General features: G+C 47.5%; 1 protein-coding gene across 1 annotated transcript in view; it reads right to left on the bottom strand.

The window, feature by feature from the left end:
- asb10 (ankyrin repeat and SOCS box containing 10) overlaps nt 1-22,050 on the bottom strand; it is a 51,589-nt gene extending 29,539 nt beyond the window's left edge. Inside the window, exon 1 of the mRNA XM_068031035.1 lies at nt 21,738-22,050. Coding sequence (XP_067887136.1) covers nt 21,738-22,050 — 313 coding nt within the window. The remainder of the gene's footprint in view (nt 1-21,737) is intronic.
- Nucleotides 22,051-22,903: the final 853 nt, after the last annotated feature.

Raw genomic sequence — 22,903 nt, 5'->3', positions numbered from 1 at the left:
CCGATGCACTACTCAGTAAAGCATCTCGATGCACTATTCAGTAAAGCATCTCGATGCACTACTCAGTAAAGCATCCCGATGCACTACTCAGTAAAGCATCCCGAGGCACTACTCAGTAAAGCATTCCGATGTACTACTCAGTAAAGCATCTCGATGCACTACTCAGTAAAGCATCCCGATGCACTATTCAGTAAAGCATCCCGATGTACTACTCAGTAAAGCATCTCGATGCACTACTCAGTAAAGCATCCCGATGCACTACTCAGTAAAGCATTCCGATGTACTACTCAGTAAAGCATCTCGATGCACTACTCAGTAAAGCATCCCGATGCACTACTCAGTAAAGCATCCCGATGCACTACTCAGTAAAGCATCTCGATGCACTACTCAGTAAAGCATATCGATGCACTACTCAGTAAAGCATCCCGATGCACTACTCAGTAAAGCATCCCGATGCACTACTCAGTAAAGCATATCGATGCACTACTCAGTAAAGCATCCCGATGCACTACTCAGTAAAGCATATCGATGCACTACTCAGTAAAGCATCCCGATGCACTACTCAGTAAAGCATATCGATGCACTACTCAGTAAAGCATCCCGATGCACTACTCAGTAAAGCATCCCGATGCACTACTCAGTAAAGCATCTCGATGCACTACTCAGTAAAGCATCCCGATGCACTATTCAGTAAAGCATCCCGATGCACTACTCAGTAAAGCATCCCGAGGCACTACTCAGTAAAGCAACTCGATGCACTACTCAGTAAAGCATCCCGATGCACTATTCAGTAAAGCATCCCGATGCACTATTCAGTAAAGCATCTCGATGCACTATTCAGTAAAGCATCTCGATGCACTACTCAGTAAAGCATCCCGAGGCACTACTCAGTAAAGCATCCCGAGGCACTACTCAGTAAAGCATCCCGATGCACTATTCAGTAAAGCATCCCGATGCACTACTCAGTAAAGCATCCCGAGGCACTACTCAGTAAAGCAACTCGATGCACTACTCAGTAAAGCATCCCGATGCACTATTCAGTAAAGCATCTCGATGCACTACTCAGTAAAGCATCCCGTGGCACTACTCAGTAAAGCATCTCGATGCACTACTCAGTAAAGCATCCCGATGCACTATTCAGTAAAGCATCCCGATGCACTACTCAGTAAAGCATCTCGATGCACTACTCAGTAAAGCATTCCGATGTACTACTCAGTAAAGCATCCCGATGCACTACTCAGTAAAGCATCTCGATGCACTACTCAGTAAAGCATCCCGATGCACTACTCAGTAAAGCATTCCGATGTACTACTCAGTAAAGCATTCCGATGCACTACTCAGTAAAGCATCTCGATGTACTACTCAGTAAAGCATTCCGATGTACTACTCAGTAAAGCATCCCGATGCACTACTCAGTAAAGCATCTCGATGCACTACTCAGTAAAGCATCCCGATGCACTATTCAGTAAAGCATCCCGATGCACTACTCAGTAAAGCATCCCGAGGCACTACTCAGTAAAGCAACTCGATGCACTACTCAGTAAAGCATCCCGATGCACTATTCAGTAAAGCATCTCGATGCACTACTCAGTAAAGCATCCCGTGGCACTACTCAGTAAAGCATCTCGATGCACTACTCAGTAAAGCATCCCGAGGCACTACTCAGTAAAGCATCTCGATGCACTACTCAGTAAAGCATCTCGATGCACTACTCAGTAAAGCATCCCAATGCACTATTCAGTAAAGCATCCCGATGCACTACTCAGTAAAGCATCTCGATGCACTACTCAGTAAAGCATCTCGATGCACTACTCAGTAAAGCATTCCGATGTACTACTCAGTAAAGCATCCCGATGCACTACTCAGTAAAGCATCTCGATGCACTACTCAGTAAAGCATCCCGATGCACTATTCAGTAAAGCATCCCGATGCACTATTCAGTAAAGCATCCCGATGCACTACTCAGTAAAGCATCCCGATGCACTACTCAGTAAAGCATCCCGATGCACTATTCAGTAAAGCATCCCGATGCACTATTCAGTAAAGCATCCCGATGCACTATTCAGTAAAGCATCCCGTGGCACTACTCAGTAAAGCATCTCGATGCACTACTCAGTAAAGCATCCCGATGCACTACTCAGTAAAGCATCCCGATGCACTACTCAGTAAAGCATCCCGAGGCACTACTCAGTAAAGCATTCCGATGTACTACTCAGTAAACAGCATGCTGTTCTCCCTTCGTCAGATACAGGAGAAATGCCGTGAACAACAGATGCCCCTCTACATTGCTTTCATTGATCTCACCAAAGCCTTTGACCTCGTCAGCAGACGTGGTCTCTTCAGACTACTAGAAAAGATCGGATGTCCACCAAAGCTACTAAGTATCATCACCTCATTCCATGACAATATGAAAGGCACAATTCAACATGGTGGCTCCTCATCAGAGCCCTTTCCTATCCTGAGTGGTGTGAAACAGGGCTGTGTTCTCGCACCCACACTTTTTGGGATTTTCTTCTCCCTGCTGCTTTCACATGCGTTCAAATCCTCTGAAGAAGGAATTTTCCTCCACACAAGATCAGGGGGCAGGTTGTTCAACCTTGCCCGTCTAAGAGCGAAGTCCAAAGTACGGAAAGTCCTCATCAGAGAACTCCTCTTTGCTGACGATGCTGCTTTAACATCTCACACTGAAGAATGCCTGCAGAGTCTCATCGACAGGTTTGCGTCTGCCTGCAATGAATTTGGCCTAACCATCAGCCTCAAGAAAACGAACATCATGGGGCAGGATGTCAGAAATGCTCCATCCATCAATATTGGCGACCACGCTCTGGAAGTGGTTCAAGAGTTCACCTACCTAGGCTCAACTATCACCAGTAACCTGTCTCTAGATGCAGAAATCAACAAGCGCATGGGAAAGGCTTCCACTGCTATGTTCAGACTGGCCAAGAGAGTGTGGGAAAATGGCGCACTGACACGGAACACAAAAGTCCGAGTGTATCAGGCCTGTGTCCTCAGTACCTTGCTCTACGGCAGCGAGGCCTGGACAACGTATGCCAGCCAAGAGCGACGTCTCAATTCATTCCATCTTCGCTGCCTTCGGAGAATACTTGGCATCAGGTGGCAGGACTATATCTCCAACACAGAAGTCCTTGAAGCGGCCAACATCCCCAGCTTATACACACTACTGAGTCAGCGGCGCTTGAGATGGCTTGGCCATGTGAGCCGCATGGAAGATGGCAGGATCCCCAAAGACACATTGTACAGCGAGCTCGCCACTGGTATCAGACCCACCGGCCGTCCATGTCTCCGTTATAAAGACGTCTGCAAACGCGACATGAAATCGTGTGACATTGATCACAAGTCGTGGGAGTCAGTTGCCAGCATTCGCCAGAGCTGGCGGGCAGCCATAAAGACAGGGCTAAATTGTGGCGAGTCGAAGAGACTTAGTAGTTGGCAGGAAAAAAGACAGAGGCGCAAGGGGAGAGCCAACTGTGCAACAGCCCCAACAAACAAATTTCTCTGCAGCACCTGTGGAAGAGCCTGTCACTCCAGAATTGGCCTTTATAGCCACTCCAGGCGCTGCTTCACAAACCACTGACCACCTCCAGGCGCGTATCCATTGTCTCTCGAGATAAAGAGGCCCAAAAGAAAGAAACTCAGTAAAGCATCCCGATGCACTACTCAGTAAAGCATCTCGATGCACTACTCAGTAAAGCATCCCGATGCACTATTCAGTAAAGCATCTCGATGCACTACTCAGTAAAGCATTCCGATGCACTACTCAGTAAAGCATCTCGATGCACTACTCAGTAAAGCATTCCGATGCACTACTCAGTAAAGCATCCCGAGGCACTACTCAGTAAAGCATTCCGATGCACTACTCAGTAAAGCATCTCGATGCACTACTCAGTAAAGCATTCCGATGCACTACTCAGTAAAGCATCTTGATGCACGACTCAGTAAAGCATCCCGATGCACTACTCAGTAAAGCATTCCGATGCACTACTCAGTAAAGCATTCCGATGCACTACTCAGTAAAGCATCCCGATGCACTACTCAGTAAAGCATCCCGATGCACTACTCAGTAAAGCATTCCGATGCACTACTCAGTAAAGCATCCCGATGCACTACTCAGTAAAGCATTCCGATGCACTACTCAGTAAAGCATCTTGATGCACTACGCAGTAAAGCAATCCGATGCACTACTCAGTAAAGCATCCCGATGCACTACTCAGTAAAGCATCCCGATGCACTACTCAGTAAAGCATTCCGATGCACTACTCAGTAAAGCATCCCGATGCACTACTCAGGAAAGCATCTCGATGTACTACTCAGTAAAGCATCTCGATGTACTACTCAGTAAAGCATTCCGATGCACTACTCAGTAAAGCATCCCGATGTACTACTCAGTTAAGCATCTCGATGTCCTACTCAGTAAAGCATCCCGATGCACTACTCAGTAAAGCATCTCGATGCACTACTCAGTAAAGCATCCCGATGTACTACTCAGTTAAGCATCTCGAAGTCCTACTCAGTAAAGCATCTCGATGTACTACTCAGTAAAGCATTCCGATGCACTACTCAGTAAAGCATCTTGATGCACTACGCAGTAAAGCATCTTGATGCACTACTCAGTAAAGCATTCCGATGCACTACTCAGTAAAGCATCTTGATGCACTACGCAGTAAAGCATCCCGATGCACTACTCAGTAAAGCATCCCGATGCACTACTCAGTAAAGCATTCCGATGCACGACTCAGTAAAGCATCTTGATGCACTACGCAGTAAAGCATCCCGATGCACTACTCAGTAAAGCATCCCGATGCACTACTCAGTAAAGCATCCCGATGCACTACTCAGTAAAGCATCTCGATGCACTACTCAGTAAAGCATCCCGATGCACTACTCAGGAAAGCATCTCGATGTACTACTCAGTAAAGCATCTCGATGCACTACTCAGTAAAGCATTCCGATGCACTACTCAGCAAAGCATCCCGATGTACTACTCAGTAAAGCATCCCGATGTACTACTCAGTTAAGCATCTCGATGTCCTACTCAGTAAAGCATCCCGATGTACTACTCAGTTAAGCATCTCAAAGTCCTACTCAGTAAAGCATCTCGATGTACTACTCAGTAAAGTATCTCGATGCACTACTTAGTAAAGCATCTCGATGTACTACTCAGAAAAGCATCTCGATGCACTACTCAGTAAAGCATCTCGATGCACTACTCAGTAAAGCATCTCGATGTACTACTCAGTAAAGCATTCCGATGCACTACTCAGTAAAGCATTCCGATGCACTACTCAGTAAAGCATCTCGATGCACTACTCAGTAAAGCATTCCGATGCACTACTCAGTAAAGCATCTCGATGTACTACTCAGTAAAGCATCTCGATGCACTACTCAGTAAAGCATCCCGATGCACTACTCAGTAAAGCATTCCGATGCACTACTCAGTAAAGCATCCCGATGCACTACTCAGTAAAGCATTCCGATGCACTACTCAGTAAAGCATTCCGATGCACTACTCAGTAAAGCATCTCGATGCATTACTCAGTAAAGCATCTCGATGCACTACTCAGTAAAGCATTCCGATGCACTACTCAGTAAAGCATTCCGATGCACTACTCAGTAAAGCATCTCGATGCATTACTCAGTAAAGCATCTCGATGCACTACTCAGTAAAGCATTCCGATGCACTACTCAGTAAAGCATCCCGATGCACTACTCAGTAAAGCATTCCGATGCACTACTCAGTAAAGCATCTCGATGTACTACTCAGTAAAGCATCTCGATGTACTACTCAGTAAAGCATTCCGATGCACTACTCAGTAAAGCATTCCGATGCACTACTCAGTAAAGCATCTCGATGCATTACTCAGTAAAGCATCTCGATGCACTACTCAGTAAAGCATTCCGATGCACTACTCAGTAAAGCATTCCGATGCACTACTCAGTAAAGCATCTCGATGCACTACTCAGTAAAGTATCTCGATGCACTACTCAGTAAAGCATCTCGATGCACTACTCAGAAAAGCATCTCGATGCACTACTCAGTAAAGCACCTCGATGCACTACTCAGTAAAGCATCCCGATGCACTACTCAGTAAAGCATCTCGATGCACTACTCAGTAAAGCATCCCGATGCACTACTCAGTAAAGCATCCCGATGCACTACTCAGTAAAGCATCTCGATGTACTACTCAGTAAAGCATCTCGATGTACTACTCAGTAAAGCATTCCGATGCACTACTCAGTAAAGCATCTCGATGTACTACTCAGTAAAGCATCCCGATGCACTACTCAGTAAAGCATCTCGATGCACTACTCAGTAAAGCATCCCGATGCACTACTCAGTAAAGCATTCCGATGCACTACTCAGTAAAGCATCTCGATGCACTACTCAGTAAAGCATTCCGATGCACTATTCAGTAAAGCATCTCGATGCACTACTCAGTAAAGCATCCCGATGCACTACTCAGGAAAGCATCCCGATGCACTACTCAGTAAAGCATTCCGATGCACTACTCAGTAAAGCATTCCGATGTACTACTCAGTAAAGCATCCCGATGCACTACTCAGTAAAGCATCTCGATGCACTACTCAGTAAAGCATCCCGATGCACTACTCAGTGAAGCATCTCGATGCACTACTCAGTAAAGCATCTCGATGCATTACTCAGTAAAGCATCTCGATGCACTACTCAGTAAAGCATTCCGATGCACTACTCAGTAAAGCATTCCGATGCACTACTCAGTAAAGCATCTCGATGCACTACTCAGTAAAGTATCTCGATGCACTACTCAGTAAAGCATCTCGATGCACTACTCAGAAAAGCATCTCGATGCACTACTCAGTAAAGCACCTCGATGCACTACTCAGTAAAGCATCCCGATGCACTACTCAGTAAAGCACCTCGATGCACTACTCAGTAAAGCATCTCGATGCACTACTCAGTAAAGCATCCCGATGCACTACTCAGTAAAGCATCTCGATGTACTACTCAGTAAAGCATCTCGATGTACTACTCAGTAAAGCATTCCGATGCACTACTCAGTAAAGCATCTCGATGTACTACTCAGTAAAGCATCCCGATGCACTACTCAGTAAAGCATCTCGATGCACTACTCAGTAAAGCATCCCGATGCACTACTCAGTAAAGCATTCCGATGCACTACTCAGTAAAGCATCTCGATGCACTACTCAGTAAAGCATTCCGATGCACTATTCAGTAAAGCATCTCGATGCACTACTCAGTAAAGCATCCCGATGCACTACTCAGGAAAGCATCCCGATGCACTACTCAGTAAAGCATCCCGATGCACTACTCAGTAAAGCATCTCGATGCACTACTCAGTAAAGCATCCCGATGCACAACTCAGTAAAGCATTCCGATGCACTACTCAGTAAAGCATTCCGATGTACTACTCAGTAAAGCATCTCGATGCACTACTCAGTAAAGCATCTCGATGCACTACTCAGTAAAGCATCTCGATGTACTACTCAGTAAAGCATTCCGATGCACTACTCAGTAAAGCATCTCGATGCACTACTCAGTAAAGCATCTCGATGCACTACTCAGTAAAGCATCTCGATGCACTACTCAGTAAAGCATCTCGATGCACTACTCAGTAAAGCATTCCGATGCACTACTCAGTAAAGCATCTCGATGCACTACTCAGTAAAGCATTCCGATGCACTACTCAGTAAAGCATCTCGATGCACTACTCAGTAAAGCATTCCGATGCACTACTCAGTAAAGCATCTCGATGCACTACTCAGTAAAGCATCTCGATGCACTACTCAGTAAAGCATCTCGATGCACTACTCAGTAAAGCATTCCGATGCACTACTCAGTAAAGCATCTCGATGCACTACTCAGTAAAGCATTCCGATGCACTACTCAGTAAAGCATCTCGATGCACTACTCAGTAAAGCATCTCGATGCACTACTCAGTAAAGCATCCCGATGCACTATTCAGTAAAGCATCTCGATGCACTACTCAGTAAAGCATCTCGATGCACTACTCAGTAAAGCATCTCGATGCACTACTCAGTAAAGCATCTCGATGCACTACTCAGTAAAGCATCTCGATGCACTACTCAGTAAAGCATCTCGATGCACTACTCAGTAAAGCATTCCGATGCACTTCTCAGTAAAGCATCTCGATGCACTATTCAGTAAAGCATTCCGATGCACTACTCAGTAAAGCATCTCGATGCACTACTCAGTAAAGCATCTCGATGCACTACTCAGTAAAGCATTCCGATGCACTACTCAGTAAAGCATCTCGATGCACTACTCAGTAAAGCATCTCGATGCACTACTCAGTAAAGCATCTCGATGCACTACTCAGTAAAGCATTCCGATGCACTACTCAGTAAAGCATCTCGATGCACTACTCAGTAAAGCATCTCGATGCACTACTCAGTAAAGCATTCCGATGCACTACTCAGTAAAGCATCTCGATGCACTACTCAGTAAAGCATTCCGATGCACTACTCAGTAAAGCATCTCGATGCACTACTCAGTAAAGCATCTCGATGCACTACTCAGTAAAGCATCCCGATGCACTACTCAGTAAAGCATCCCGATGCACTACGCAGTAAAGCATTCCGATGCACTACTCAGTAAAGCATTCCGAGGCACGACTCGGGAACCGCTTCAAACAAAATTTGACATCAAGTCACACACGCAGATATTGACCAAAAGCTTGGGAGATTTTATGTATCATCGTAAAGGAGGAAAGAGAGTTAGAGACGGCAAAGAGGTTTAGGGAGGGAATTCCAGAGCTTGGGGCCCAGGCAGCTGAAGGCATGGTCACCAATGTTGAATCAATTAAAATTGGGGATGTTCAGGAGGCCGGAATTAGAGAAGCGCAGAGATCTCGGAGGGTTGTGGGGATTGAGGCAGTTCTAGAGATAGAGAGAGGCACCATTGCCCCTTCATTACTGACAGAAGAACAAGACTGTCATGGGGAGATCAGCCCTGAATTCCAGTCTCAGGTAAATTCAGAGCCCAGGTTTTACTGGAGACTCACTGACTTCGGGGAAACTCCGACATGTGTTTTCTTTATTCAGCATTTATTGCCCATCCCTAATTGCCCTTGAGAAGGTGGTGGTGAGCTGCCTTCTTGAACCGCTGCAGTCCATGTGGGGTAGGTACATCCACAGTGCTGTTAGGAAGGGAGTTCCAGGATTTTGACCCAGAGATGATGATGTAGGATCAACCCAGTCTGCAGCTAACAGGATTGCTAAGGGTGGTCTACTTAACACCTGCCTCTTTTGTCTAATTCTCTCCTTTCTGCCTCCTCCCTCCTACAGTACTGGCTCCACACTGGGCACCTTGCCCAGAGTGACTATTCATCACGGGGAGCTGAGACACTGCAGAGTTTAGACATTGTCAATGTTGTGGAGGATGCACACCAGCAATAAATTAGCATTCCGCAGCAGCCCGGGGGGTACATTCTCACCTCAGAGCCAGAATGTCGGAGGTTAAAGGCCCACTCCAGAGACTGACATTACCAGTACAGTACTGAGGGAGTACTGCAACGAACTGGGCCTAACCATCAGCCTCAAGAAAACGAACATCATGGGATAGGACGTCAGAAATGCTCCATCCATCAATATTGGCGACCACGCTCTGGAAGTGGTTCAAGAGTTCACCTACATAGGCTCAACTATCACCAGTAACCTGTCTCTAGATACAGAAATCAACAAGCGCATGGGAAAGGCTTCCACTGCTATGTCCAGACTGGCCAAGAGAGTGTGGGAAAATGGCGCACTGACATGGAACACAAAAGTTCGAGTGTATCAAGCCTGTGTCCTCAGTACCTTGCTCCACGGCAGCGAGGCCTGGACAACGTATGTCAGCCAAGAGCGACGTCTCAATTCATTCCATCTTCGCTGCCTCTGGGGAATCCTTGGCATCAGGTGGCAGGACCGTATCTCCAACACAGAAGTCCTCGAGGCAGCCAACATCCCCAGCTTATACACACTACTGAGTCAGCGGTGCCTGAGATGGCTTGGCCATGTGAGCCGCATGGAAGATGGCAGGATCCCCAAAGACACATTGCACAGCGAGCTCGCCACTGGTATCAGACCCACCGGCCGTCCATGGCTCCGCTTTAAAGACGTTTGCAAACGTGACATGAAGTCCTGTGACATTGATCACAAGTCGTGGGAGTCAGTTGCCAGCGATCGCCAGAGCTGGCGGACAGCCATAAAGACGGGGCTAAAGTGTGGCGAGTCGAAGAGACTGAGAAGTTGGCAGGAAAAAAGTCAGAAGTGCAAGGGGTGAGCTAACTGTGTATCAGCTCCGACAGCCAATTTTATCTGCAGCACCTGTGGAAAGCCTGTCACTCTAGAATTGGCCTTGATAGCCACTCCAGGCGCTGCTTCATAAACCACTGACCACCTCCAGGCGCGTATCCATTGTCTCTCGAGACAAGCAGGCCAAAGAGAAGACTGAGGCAAGTGCTGCACTGTCAGAGGGTCAGTACTGAGGGAGCGCTGCACTGTCGGAGGGTCAGTACTGAGGGAGTGCTGCACTGTCAGACGGTCAGTACTGAGGGAGTGCTGCACTGTCAGAGGGTCAGTACTGAGGGAGTGCTGCATTGTCGGAGGGTCAGTACTGAGGGAGTGCTGCATTGTCGGAGGGTCAGTACTGAGGGAGAACAAAGAACAAAGAAAATTACAGCACAGGAACAGGCCCTTCGGCCCTCCAAGCCTACGCCGATCCAAATCCTCTATCTAAACCTATTATCTAAGTGTCTGTATCTCTTTACTTCCTGCCCATTCATGTATCTGTCTAGATACATCTTAAAAGACGCTATCGCGCCCGCGTCTACCACCTCCGCTGGCAATGCGTTCCATGCACCCACCACCCTCTGCGTAAAGAACTTTCCACGCATATCCCCCCTAAACCTTTCCCCTTTCACTTTGAACTCGTGTCCCCTTGTAATTGAAACCCCCACTCTGGGGAAAAAACTTCTTGCTATCCACCCTGTCTATACCTCTCATGATTTTGTACACCTCAATCAGGTCCCCCTCAACCTCCGTCTTTCTAATGAAAATAATCCTAATCTGCTCAACCTCCCTTCATAGCTAGCGCCCTCCATACCAGGCAACATCCTGGTGAACCTCCTCTGCACCCTCTCCAAAGCATCCACATCCTTTTGGTAATGTGGCGACCAGAACTGCACGCAGTATTCCAAATGTGGCCGAACCAAAGTCCTATACAACTGTAACATGACCTGCCAACTTTTGTACTCAATACCCCGTCCGATGAAGGAAAGCATGCCGTATGCCTTCTTGACCACTCTATTGACCTGCGTTGCCACCTTCAGGGAACAATGGACCTGAACACCCAAATCTCTCTGCACATCAATTTTCCCCAGGACTTTTCCATTTACTGTATAGTTCACTCTTGAATTGCATCTTCCAAAATGCATCACCTCGCATTTGCCCTGATTGAACTCCATCTGCCATTTCTCTGCCCAACTCTCCAATCTATCTATATTCTGCTGTATTCTCTGACAGTCCCCTTCACTATCTGCTACTCCACCAATCTTAGTGTCGTCTGCAAACTTGCTAATCAGACCACCTGTACTTTGCTCCAAATCATTAATGTATATCACAAACAACAGTGGTCCCAGCACGGATCCCTGTGGAACAACACTGGTCACACGTCTCCATTTTGGGAAACTCCCTTCCACTGCTACTCTCTGTCTCCTGTTGCCCAGCCAGTTCTTTATCCATCTAGCTAGTACACCTTGGACCCCATGCGCCTTCACTTTCTCCATCAGCCTACCATGGGGAACCTTATCAAACGCCTTACTGAAGTCCATGTATACGACATCTACAGCCCTTCCCTCATCAATCAACTTTGTCACTTCCTCAAAGAATTCTATTAAGTTGGGAAGACATGACCTTCCCTGCACAAAACCATGTTGCCTATCACTGATAAGCTCATTTCCTTCCAAATGGGAATAGATCCTATCCCTCAGTATCTTCTCCAGCAGCTTCCCTACCACTGACGTCAGGCTCACCGGTCTATAATTACCTGGATTATCCCTGCTACCCTTCTTAAACAAGGGGACAACATTAGCAATTCTCCAGTCCTCTGGGACCTCACCCGTGTTTAAGGATGTTGCAAACATATCTGTTAAGGCCCCAACTATTTCCTCTCTCGCTTCCCTCAGAAACCTGGGATAGATCCCATCCGGACCTGGGGACTTGTCCACCTTAATGCCTTTTAGAATACCCAACACTTCCTCCCTCCTTATGCCGACTTGACCTAGAGTAATCAAACATCTGTTCCTAACCTCAACATCCGTCATGTCCCTCTCCTCGGTGAATACCGATGCAAAGTACTCGTTTAGAATCTCACCCATTTTCTCTGACTCCACGCATAACTTTCCTCCTTTGTCCTTGAGTGGGCCAATCCTTTCTCTAGTTACCCTCTTTCTCCTTATATATGAATAAAAGGCTTTGGGATTTTCCTTAACCCTGTTTGCTAAAGATATTTCATGACCCCTTTTAGCCCTCTTAATTCCTTGTTTCAGATTGGTCCTACATTCCCGATATTCTTTCAAAGCTTCGTCTTTCATCAGCCGCCTACACCTTATGTATGCTTCCTTTTTCCTCTTAGCTAGTCTCACAATTTCACCTGTCATCCATGGTTCCCTAATCTTGCCATTTCTATCCCTCATTTTCACAGGAACATGTCTCTCCTGCACGCTAAACAACCTCTCTTTAAATGCCTCCCACATATCTGTTAAGGCCCCAACTATTTCCTCTCTCGCTTCCCTCAGAAACCTGGGATACCTTCAAACAGCTGCTCCCAATCTACATTCCCCAGCTCCTGCCGAATTTTGGTATAGTTGGCCTTGCCCCAATTTAGCACTCTTCCTTTAGGACCACTCTCATCTTTGTCCATGAGTATTCTAAAACTTACGGAATTGTGATCACTATTCCCAAAGTAGTCCCCTACTGAAAAGTCAACCACCTGGCCTGGCTCATTCCCCAACACCAGGTCCAGTATGGCCCCTTCCCGAGTTGGACTATTTACATACTGCTCTAGAAAACCCTCCTGGATGCTCCTTACAAATTCTGCTCCATCTAGACCTCTAACACTAAGTGAATCCCAGTCAATGTTGGGAAAATTAAAATCTCCTATCACCACCACCCTGTTGCTCCTACAACTTTCCATAATCTGTTTACATATTTGTACCTCTATCTCACGATCGCTGTTGGGAGGTCTGTAGTACAGCCCCAACATTGTTACCGCACCCTTCCTATTTCTGAGTTCTGCCCATATTGCCTCACAGCTCGAGTCCTCCATAGTGCCTTCCTTCAGCACAGCTGTGATATCCTCTTTGACCAGTAATGCAACTCCTCCACCCCTTTTACCTCCCTCTCTATCCCGCCTGAAGCATCGGTATCCTGGGATATTTAGTTGCCAATCATGCCCTTCCCTTAACCAAGTCTCAGTAATAGCAATAACATCATACTCCCAGGTACTAAGCCAAGCCCTAAGGAGTGCTGCACTGTCGGAGGGTCAGTACTGAGGGAGTGCTGCACTGTCAGAGGGTCAGTACTGAGGGAGTGCTGCACTGTTGGAGGGTCAGTACTGAGGGAGGGCTGCACTGTCGGAGGGTCAGTACTGAGGGAGTGCTGCACTGTCGGAGGGTCAGTACTGAGGCAGTGCTGCACTGTCGGAGGGTCAGTACTGAGGGAGCGCTGCACTGTCGGAGGGTCAGTACTGAGGGAGTGCTGCACTGTCAGAGGGTCAGTACTGAGGGAGTGCTGCACTGTTGGAGGGTCAGTACTGAGGGAGCGCTGCACTGTCGGAGGGTCAGTACTGAGGGAGCGCTGCACTGTCAGAGGGTCAGTACTGAGGGAGTGCTGCACTGTTGGAGGGTCAGTACTGAGGGAGCGCTGCACTGTCGGAGGGTCAGTACTGAGGGAGTGCTGCACTGTCGGAGGGACAGTACTGAGGGCGCGCTGCATTGTTGGAGGGTTAGTACTGAGGGAGTGCTGCACTGTCGGAGGGTCAGTACTGAGGGAGCGCTGCACTGTCGGAGGGTCAGTACTGAGGGAGCGCTGCACTGTCGGAGGGTCAGTCTTTCATATCAGATGTTAAGCAAAGGTACTGTCTGCCCTTTGAGGTGGGTGTCAAAGATCCCACATCCACTATTTGGAAGAAGTGCGGGTGGGAGTTCTCCCTGCTGTCCTGGGGCCAATATTTATATTTCAACCAACATTAACTTGCTGTTTGTGGGATCTTGCTGTGCACGCACTGGCTGCAATGTTTCTTGCAGTACAACAGTGACGACCTTTCAAAAATACTTCATTTGTTCTAAATCAAATGGTTTAAAGCACTCCTCCCACCCCCACTTTCAATTAACTCTGCACACTGATCAAAGCAGACATGTGCTCTGCAGTTTATATTTACCAGCTGTTGTGCTTTTCAAACTTCAAACGCCTTCCAGTTTCACCTTCGGCTCTCAATCTCTCTCAGAGAGGCGAGACCCTCAAGCCCCCCCGAGACCCCTGACCCTGCACACGGTGTTTGTATAACTCACGTACTCAGTGCCCGGAGGTTATATCTGTAACTTTTCCATTGCTCCACATCACTGGTGTCAAACACAACATTGGGATGAAGGTGACTTTGGTCAGGGTCAGTGATCAGACAGACTACTGTATCCTCATCTCCCAGCAACAGTGCTTGCCACAATTCCCAGGCCGGCCCTTCGGCTTTTGAGGTCACAATAACATTTGACATTATTCCAACTTGCAAGAATGTTGCTGCTCTCACAGGCTGTAGATTTGAGACCAGACGTTGGAGTTTCTGGCCATTCCCAGCCCCTCAGCCAAGTGCAGCTCGCTCAGAGTTTCTGCTGAGCTCCTCGGCCAGTCCAGTCCAGTCCAGTCCAATCCAGTCTGACTCTATTTTCTGCTCCTGTCCAACTCGTGACTCCCACTGACCCAGAAACAAATTGAAGTCTCAGTTTGCAGCCTCGTCTCCACCACATTTCCCTTCCCTCACTGCTGCTGATTGGATGCTTCTGGAAGATATGTCTTAAAATTAATTAATGTAAGAGGAACTACTTCACACTCTGACCCCACAGAATCAGAGAATGGTTACAGCACAGGAGGAGACCATTCGGCCCATTGAGCCTGTGCTCGCTCTTTGAAAGCGCTCTTCCAATTTATCACACTGACCTGCTCTTTCCCCATAGTCCTGCAAATCTGTCCTTTTTCAAGTATTTATCCAATTTCCTAGTGAATCTCCTTCCACCGCCCTTGCAGGCAGTGCATTCCAGATCACAGCAACTCACTGACTGACTTTGTATGAGGAACTTTTTTTGACACAGATCATTTACGGCACAGAAGGAGGCCATTCAGCCCTTCGACTGAAGCCCAGTCAGTCCCACTCCCCCGCTCGATCCCTGCAGCCCTGCAAGGCTATTTCTTTCAAGTGCCCATCCAATTTCCTTTCGAAGTCATTGATTGTCTCCGCTTCCACCACCCTTGTGGGCAGCGAGTTCCAGGTCATTAACACCCGCTGTGTAAAAAAAGGTGCTTCCTCATGTTCCCCCTGCATCTCTTACCCAAAACGTTCAATCTGTGTCCCCTTGTCCTTGTACTATTTGTTAATGGGAACAGTTTTTCTTTGTCTGCATTATCTAAGCCTCTCATAATCTTGTACACTTCTATTAAATCTCTGTTCAATTTGCTTTGCTCCAAGGAGAACAAACCCAGCTTCTCCAACCTGACCTGGTAACTAGAATCCCTCGTCCCTATCTAACCTATCAATGCCCCTCATAATTTTGTATACCTCAATCATGTCCCCCCTCAGCCTTCTCTGCTCTAAGGAAAACAACCCCAGCCTTTTCAGTCTCTCTTCATAGCTGAAATGTTCCAGCCCAGGCAACATCCTGGTGAATCTCCTCTGCACCCTCTCCAGTGCAATCACATCCTTCCTATAGTGTGGTGACCAGAACTGTACACAGTACTCCAGCTGTGGCCTAACTAGCGTTTTATACAGCTCCATCATAACTTCCCTGCTCTTATATTCTCTGCCTGGGCTAAAAAGGCAAGTATCCCAGATACCTTCCTAACCATCTTATCTACCTGTGCTGCTGCCTTCAGTGATCTATGGACAAGTACACCAAGGTCCCTATCATCCATTGTATATTCAATTTTTTAAAGCTTACCAGAGCTTTATAAAGGTTCAGCATAACAACCCTGCTTTTGAACTCAATGCCTCTGTTTATGATGTTCAAGATCCCATATGCTTTACTAACCACTCTCTCAATATGTCCTGCCACCTTCAAAGATCGATGCATATGAACCCCCAGGTCCCTCTGTTCCTGCACACTCTTGAGAACTGTGCCATTATATTACCTCTCCCTATTCCTTCTGCCAAAACGCATCACCTCACACTTGTCTGTATTAAATTCCATCTGCTACCTCTCTGCCCATTCTACCAGCCTATCTATGTCCTGTTGCAGGTGGTTCATATCATCCTCACTGTTTGTCACACTTCCTGTTTGGTGACATCAGCAAATTTTGAGATTCTACTCTCTCTTCCAAGATCCAAGTCTTTTATCTGTAGCAAAAAAAGGCAGTGGTCCCAGCACTGACCCTTGGGGAATCACACTCTCTACCATCCTCCAGTCTGAAAAGCAACCATTTACCATGACTCACTGTTTTCTGACCTTATGCCACATTTTTATCCAATAGGACACTGACCCTCCTATTCCATGAGCCTCAATTTTGTAAGTAGTATTTTATGTGGGACTTTATCAAACGCTTTTGTAAAATCTATATAAACACCATCCACCACATTCCCTTCATCAACCTTCTCTTCTACTTCATCAAAAAATTCAATTCAAAGACGAGAGTGGTCCTAAAGGAAGAGTGCTAAATTGGGGGAAGGCCAACTATACCAAAATTCGGCAGGAGCTGGGGAATGTAGATTGGGAGCAGCTGTTTGAAGGTAAATCCACATTTGATATGTGGGAGGCTTTTAAAGAGAGATTGATTAGCGTGCAGGAGAGACATGTTCCTGTGAAAATGAGGGATAGAAATGGCAAGATTAGGGAACCATGGATGACAGGTGAAATTGTGAGACTAGCTAAGAGGAAAAAGGAAGCAGACATAAGGTCTAGGAGGCTGAAGAAAGACGAAGCTTTGAAAGAATATCTGGAATGTAGGACCAATCTGAAACGAGGAATTAAGACGGCTAAAAGGAGTCATGAAATATCTTTAGCAAACAGGGTTAAGGAAAATCCCAAAACCTTTTATTCATATATAAGGAGCAAGAGGGTAACTAGAGAAAGGATTGGCCCACTCAAGGACAAAGGAGGAAAGTTATGTGTGGAGTCAGAGAAAATGGGTGAGATTTTAAACGAGTACTTTGCATCGGTATTCACCGAGGAGAGGGACATGACGGATGTTGAGGTTAGGGACAGATGTTTGATTACTCTAGGTCAAGTCGGCATAAGGAGGGAGGAAGTGTTGGGTATTCTAAAAGGCATTAAGGTGGACAAGTCCCCAGGTCCGGATTGGATCTATCCCAGGTTTCTGAGGGAAGCGAGAGAGGAAATAGTTGGGGCCTTAACAGATATCTTTGCAGCATCCTTAAACACGGGTGAGGTCCCGGAGGACTGCAGAATTGCTAATGTTGTCCCCTTGTTTAAGAAGGGTAGCAGGGATAATCCAGGTAATTATAGACCGGTGAGCCTGACGTCAGTGGTAGGGAAGCTGCTGGAGAAGATACTGAGGGATAGGATCTATTCCCATTTGGAAGAAAATGGGCTTATCAGTGATAGGCAACATGGTTTTGTGCAGGGAAGGTCATGTCTTACCAACTTAATAGAATTCTTTGAGGAAGTGACAAAGTTGATTGATGAGGGAAGGGCTGTAGATGTCATATACATGGACTTCAGTAAGGCGTTTGATAAGGTTCCCCATGTTAGGCTGATGGAGAAAGTGAAGTCACATGGGGTCCAAGGTGTACTAGCTAGATGGATAAAGAACTGGCTGGGCAACAGGAGACAGAGAGTAGTAGTGGAAGGGAGTTTCTCAAAATGGAGACGTGTGACCAGTGGTGTTCCACGTGGATCCGTGCTGGGACCACTGTTGTTTGTGATATACATAAATGATTTGGAGGAAAGTATAGGTGGTCTGATTAGCAAGTTTGCAGACGACACTAAGATTGGTGGAGTAGCAGATAGTGAAGGGGACTGTCAGAGAATACAGCAGAATATAGATAGATTGGAGAATTGGGCAGAGAAATGGCAGATGGAGTTCAATCAAGGCAAATGCGAGGTGATGCATTTTGGAAGATCCAATTCAAGAGTGAACTATACAGTAAATGGAAAAGTCCTGGGGAAAATTGATGTACAGAGAGATTTGGGTGTTCAGGTCCATTGTTCCCTGAAGGTGGCAACGCAGGTCAATAGAGTGGTCAAGAAGGCATACGGCATGCTTTCCTTCATCGGACGGGGTATTGAGTACAAGAGTTGGCAGGTCATGTTACAGTTGTATAAGACTTTGGTTCGGCCACATTTGGAATACTGCGTGCAGTTCTGTTCGCCACATTACCAAAAGGATGTAGATGCTTTGGAGAGGGTGCAGAGGAGGTTCACCAGGATGTTGCCTGGTATGGAGGGCGCTAGCTATGAAGAGAGGTTGAGTAGATTAGGATTATTTTCATGAGAAAGACGGAGGTTGAGGGGGGACCTGATTGAGGTGTACAAAATCATGAGAGGTATAGACAGGGTGGATAGCAAGAAGCTTTTTCCAGAGTGGGGGATTCAAATACTAGGGGTCACGAGTTCAAAGTGTGAGGGGAAAAGTTTCGGGGGGATATGCGTGGAAAGTTCTTTACGCAGAGGGTGGTGGGTGCCTGGAATGCGTTGCCAGCGGAGATGGCAAGTTCTCTCCGTACCTCTGCTTCTGTCAAAGCTGCTGCAACCAAAACTAAAAGAAATTGATTTTAAAAGGGTTTTACTTACCCAGCAGCCCCCTGGTCTCCGCTGAAAACAAAAAGAAATTAACTTTACTTTAAACTGACCTTCCCAGCTGCTCACTCGCTCGCAATCTCTGCTCCCGAAAAAGCTGCTGCAGTGATTTATAAAGGTTTAATATAACCTCTGTACTCTATTCCTCTTTTATTAATGACAAGGATCTGGTGTGTCTTTTTAACAGTCTCGTCACCTTATCTTGCCACCTTCAAAGATTTGTGTACATACAGCCCCAGTCTCCCTGTTCCTGCGCCCTCTTTAAAATTGTACCATTAATTTATATTGTCTCTCACTTTTCCGACAAAAATGAATCACTCAATGCACAGAGGCGTAAAATTTTACCTGCCACATGTCTGCCCATTTCATTAGTCTATCAATGCTCCTCTGAACGTTGTCAGTATCCACCTCATTCATACGTAATTTCCAAGTTTCATGTCACCTGTAAACTTTGAAATAATGACCAGGATTTGGGTAAACTGGGAATGATCCCAACACCGGCCCCTGAGGAATAGCAGAGTCCATCTCCTTGCAGTCATTCACTACTACTGTCTGCTTCCTGTCCCTCAGCTAATGCCGTATCCACACTGCCATTGACCCCTGAAATACAAAGTCTTTAAACTCACCACATTGAATGCAGCCTCCTGCTGACAAGCACCAATCTAACTTCTACACTTGGACTGAGGGAGTGCCGCACTGTCAGAGGGTCAGTACTGAGGGAGTGCCGCACTGTCAGAGGGTCAGTACTGAGGGAGTGCCACACTGTCAGAGGGTCAGTACTGAGGGAGTGCCGCACTGTCAGAGGGTCAGTACTGAGGGAGTGCCGCACAGTCAGAGGGTCAGTACTGAGGGAGTGCCGCACTGTCAGAGGGTCAGTACTGAGGGAGTGCCACACTGTCAGAGGGTCAGTACTGAGGGAGTGCCGCACTGTCAGAGGGTCAGTACTGAAGGAGTGCCACACTGTCAGAGGGTCAGTACTGAAGGAGTGCCACACTGTCAGAGGGTCAGTACTGAGGGAGTGCCACACTGTCAGAGGGTCAGTACTGAGGGAGTGCTGCACTATGAGAGAGTCAGTACTGAGGGAGTGCCGCACTGTCAGAGGGTCAGTACTGAGGGAGTGCCGCACAGTCAGAGGGTCAGTATTGAGGGTGCCGCACTGTCAGAGGGTCAGTATTTAGGGGGTGCCGCACTGTCAGAGGGTCAGTACTGAGGGAGTGCCACACTGTCAGAGGGTTAATACTGAAGGAGTGCTGCACTGTCAGAGGGTCAGTACTGAGGGAATGCTGCACTGTCGGTAGGTCAGTACTGAGGGAGTGCTGCATTGTCAGAGGGTCAGTACTGAGGGAGTGCCGCACTGTCAGAGGGTCAGTACTGAAGGAGTGCTGCATTGTCAGAGGGTCAGTACTGAGGGAGTGCCGCACTGTCGGTAGGTCAGTACTGAGGGAGTGCCGCACTGTCGGTGGGTCAGTACTGAGGGAATGCTGCATTGTCGGAGGGTCAGTACTGAGGGAGTGCCGCACTGTCGGTGGGTCAGTACTGAGGGAGTGCTGCATTGTCGGAGGGTCAGTACTGAGGGAGTGCCGCACTGTCGGTAGGTCAGTACTGAGGGAGTGCCGCACTGTCGGTGGGTCAGTACTGAGGGAATGCTGCATTGTCGGAGAGTCAGTACTGAGGGAGTGCTGCACTGTAGGTGGATCAGTACTGAGGGAGTGCTGCACTGTCACAGGGATAATACTAAGGGAGTGCTGCACTGTCAGAGGGTTAGTATTGAGGGGGTGCTGCACTGTCAGAGGGTCAGTACTGAGGGAGTGCTGCACTGTCAGAGGGTCAGTACTGAGGGAGTGCTGCACTGTCGGTAGGTCAGTACTGAGGGAGTGCTGCACTGTCGGTGGGTCAGTACTGAGGGAGTGCTGCACTGTCAGAGGGTCAGTATTGAGGGAGTGCTGCACTGTCGGTGGGTCAGTACTGAGGGAGTGCTGCACTGTAGGTGGGTCAGTACTGAGGGAGTGCTGCACTGTCAGAGGGTCAGTACTGAGGGAGTGCTGCACTGTCGGTGGGTCAGTACTGAGGGAGTGCTGCACTGTAGGTGGGTCAGTACTGAGGGAGTGCTGCACTGTCAGAGGGTCAGTACTGAGGGAGTGCTGCACTGTAGGTGGGTCAGTACTGAGGGAGTGCTGCACTGTCAGAGGGTTAGTATTGAGGGGGTGCTGCACTGTCAGAGGGTCAGTACTGAGGGAGTGCCGCACTGTCAGAGGGTCAGTACTGAGGGAGTGCTGCACTTTCAGAGGTGCTGTCTTTTGGATGAGACATTAAACCAAAGCCCCATCTTCCCTTGTGAACATAAAGGATCCTGTGGCCACTATGTAGAGGAGAATCAGGGAGTTCTCCCCAGTGTTTCTCCCTCAATCAACATCACCAAAACATATTATCTGATCATTATTACATTGCTGTTTGTGGGATCTTGCTGTGTATAAGTTAGTTGCTGCACTTCCTATATTATAAATGCATCTACACTTCGGTACTCCTTTGGCTGAGAAGTGTTTTGGGACAGATTGAAATTATGAAAGGTGCTATTGGAATGCAGTTCGGTCTTACTGTCATTCAGAGAGAGGAGCAGCTCACAGCTCTACCTGTATGTCTGATCTGCACCCTGAACACCAGCCCCCCCACCCCCCCCCCCCCCCCACCCGACCAACTCACCAGGTTTCTGTGATGTCCATTGTAGCTGATCGCTTGATCCCTCAATGAGCAGATCCACAGGGGTGTCCCTGCTGAAAAGCTGCTGTAACCTCAGGGTATCTCCTGTGTACAGCACATTGTGAATGATGTGGTCCTTACACAGCAGCAAAGGTCGTGGCCGCCTCCTGCTCTCCCTCCAGAGCTCAGGCCTTCTCACCCGGGACACACAGCAACTCTGGCAACGCTTGTGGAATTGCAGCTGCTCCCTCCCCTCCACCTCCACCTCCAGGGAGTACAGGGCCATCGAGCTCAACATCAAGCTGTGGCCAGACATCAGAAAGCAGGCACAGCAAGATCCCACTGCCACCTCCTGAATTCACTCAGCCCTCCAGGTCTGCGGGGGGGGGTGGTGGGGGAAGGTGGGGGGCTGCTGGCACAGGCTGAACTCCCTCCCTGACTTCCTGCTGCTGCTTTCAGCACAGACAGAATCAGCTGCTATTTCTGTCTGACAGGAGGCAGTGCAGGAATCTTGTTTACAACAGTAAGAGACTGTCATAAATTAACCCCAACGTCACCATGTTAACATGAGACAAGGTGCAGTGTGCTGCTTTAAAAATTGCTTTATTCCCCAGGAGGGAAAACATACTTGGTACCAAGTCTTTGACACAGAATGCCATCAATATAAACTATTGTGTGAAGCTAGACCAACCCACTTCAGTGTAAAACCACAAACTTCTCAATGAAAGAATCACAGGGTTCCAGGGAAAGGGCAGGAGAGTGGGACTAATTGGAAAACTCTTTCAAAGAGCCAGCACAGGCGCGATGGGTTGAATGGCTTCCTTCTGTGCTGTATGATTTTCTGATCACCCAACACACCAAACCTGTATGTGTAATGAGCTTTCAGACATTACCCACAGCCTGCCCTGTCTAACAGGCTCACCTCCCCTGAAAACTTTCACCTTCAGCCAACACTGCTGAATAAATAAACTGGTCATTTTGCTGGTCTCCATTTGTGGGATCTTACTGTGTGATTAATGGGTATGTTTGCCGATGAACCTGCTCGATATGAGCAACTGGTTATTGTCATGGAGGTGAAATTGGGTATTGATTTGTGTGCTCAGGAACAAGGTGGTGAGAAGAGCCCTCCCCGTCAGATCCTTCCTGCATGCCTAGAGTCTCACCCCCTC

This window comes from Heterodontus francisci, chromosome 5 (assembly GCF_036365525.1).
Source record: "Heterodontus francisci isolate sHetFra1 chromosome 5, sHetFra1.hap1, whole genome shotgun sequence".
In the NCBI taxonomy this organism is placed as follows: domain Eukaryota; kingdom Metazoa; phylum Chordata; class Chondrichthyes; order Heterodontiformes; family Heterodontidae; genus Heterodontus; species Heterodontus francisci.
Note: the sequence above shows the minus strand (reverse complement) of the source record. Positions and strands in the feature narration are given on the sequence as shown.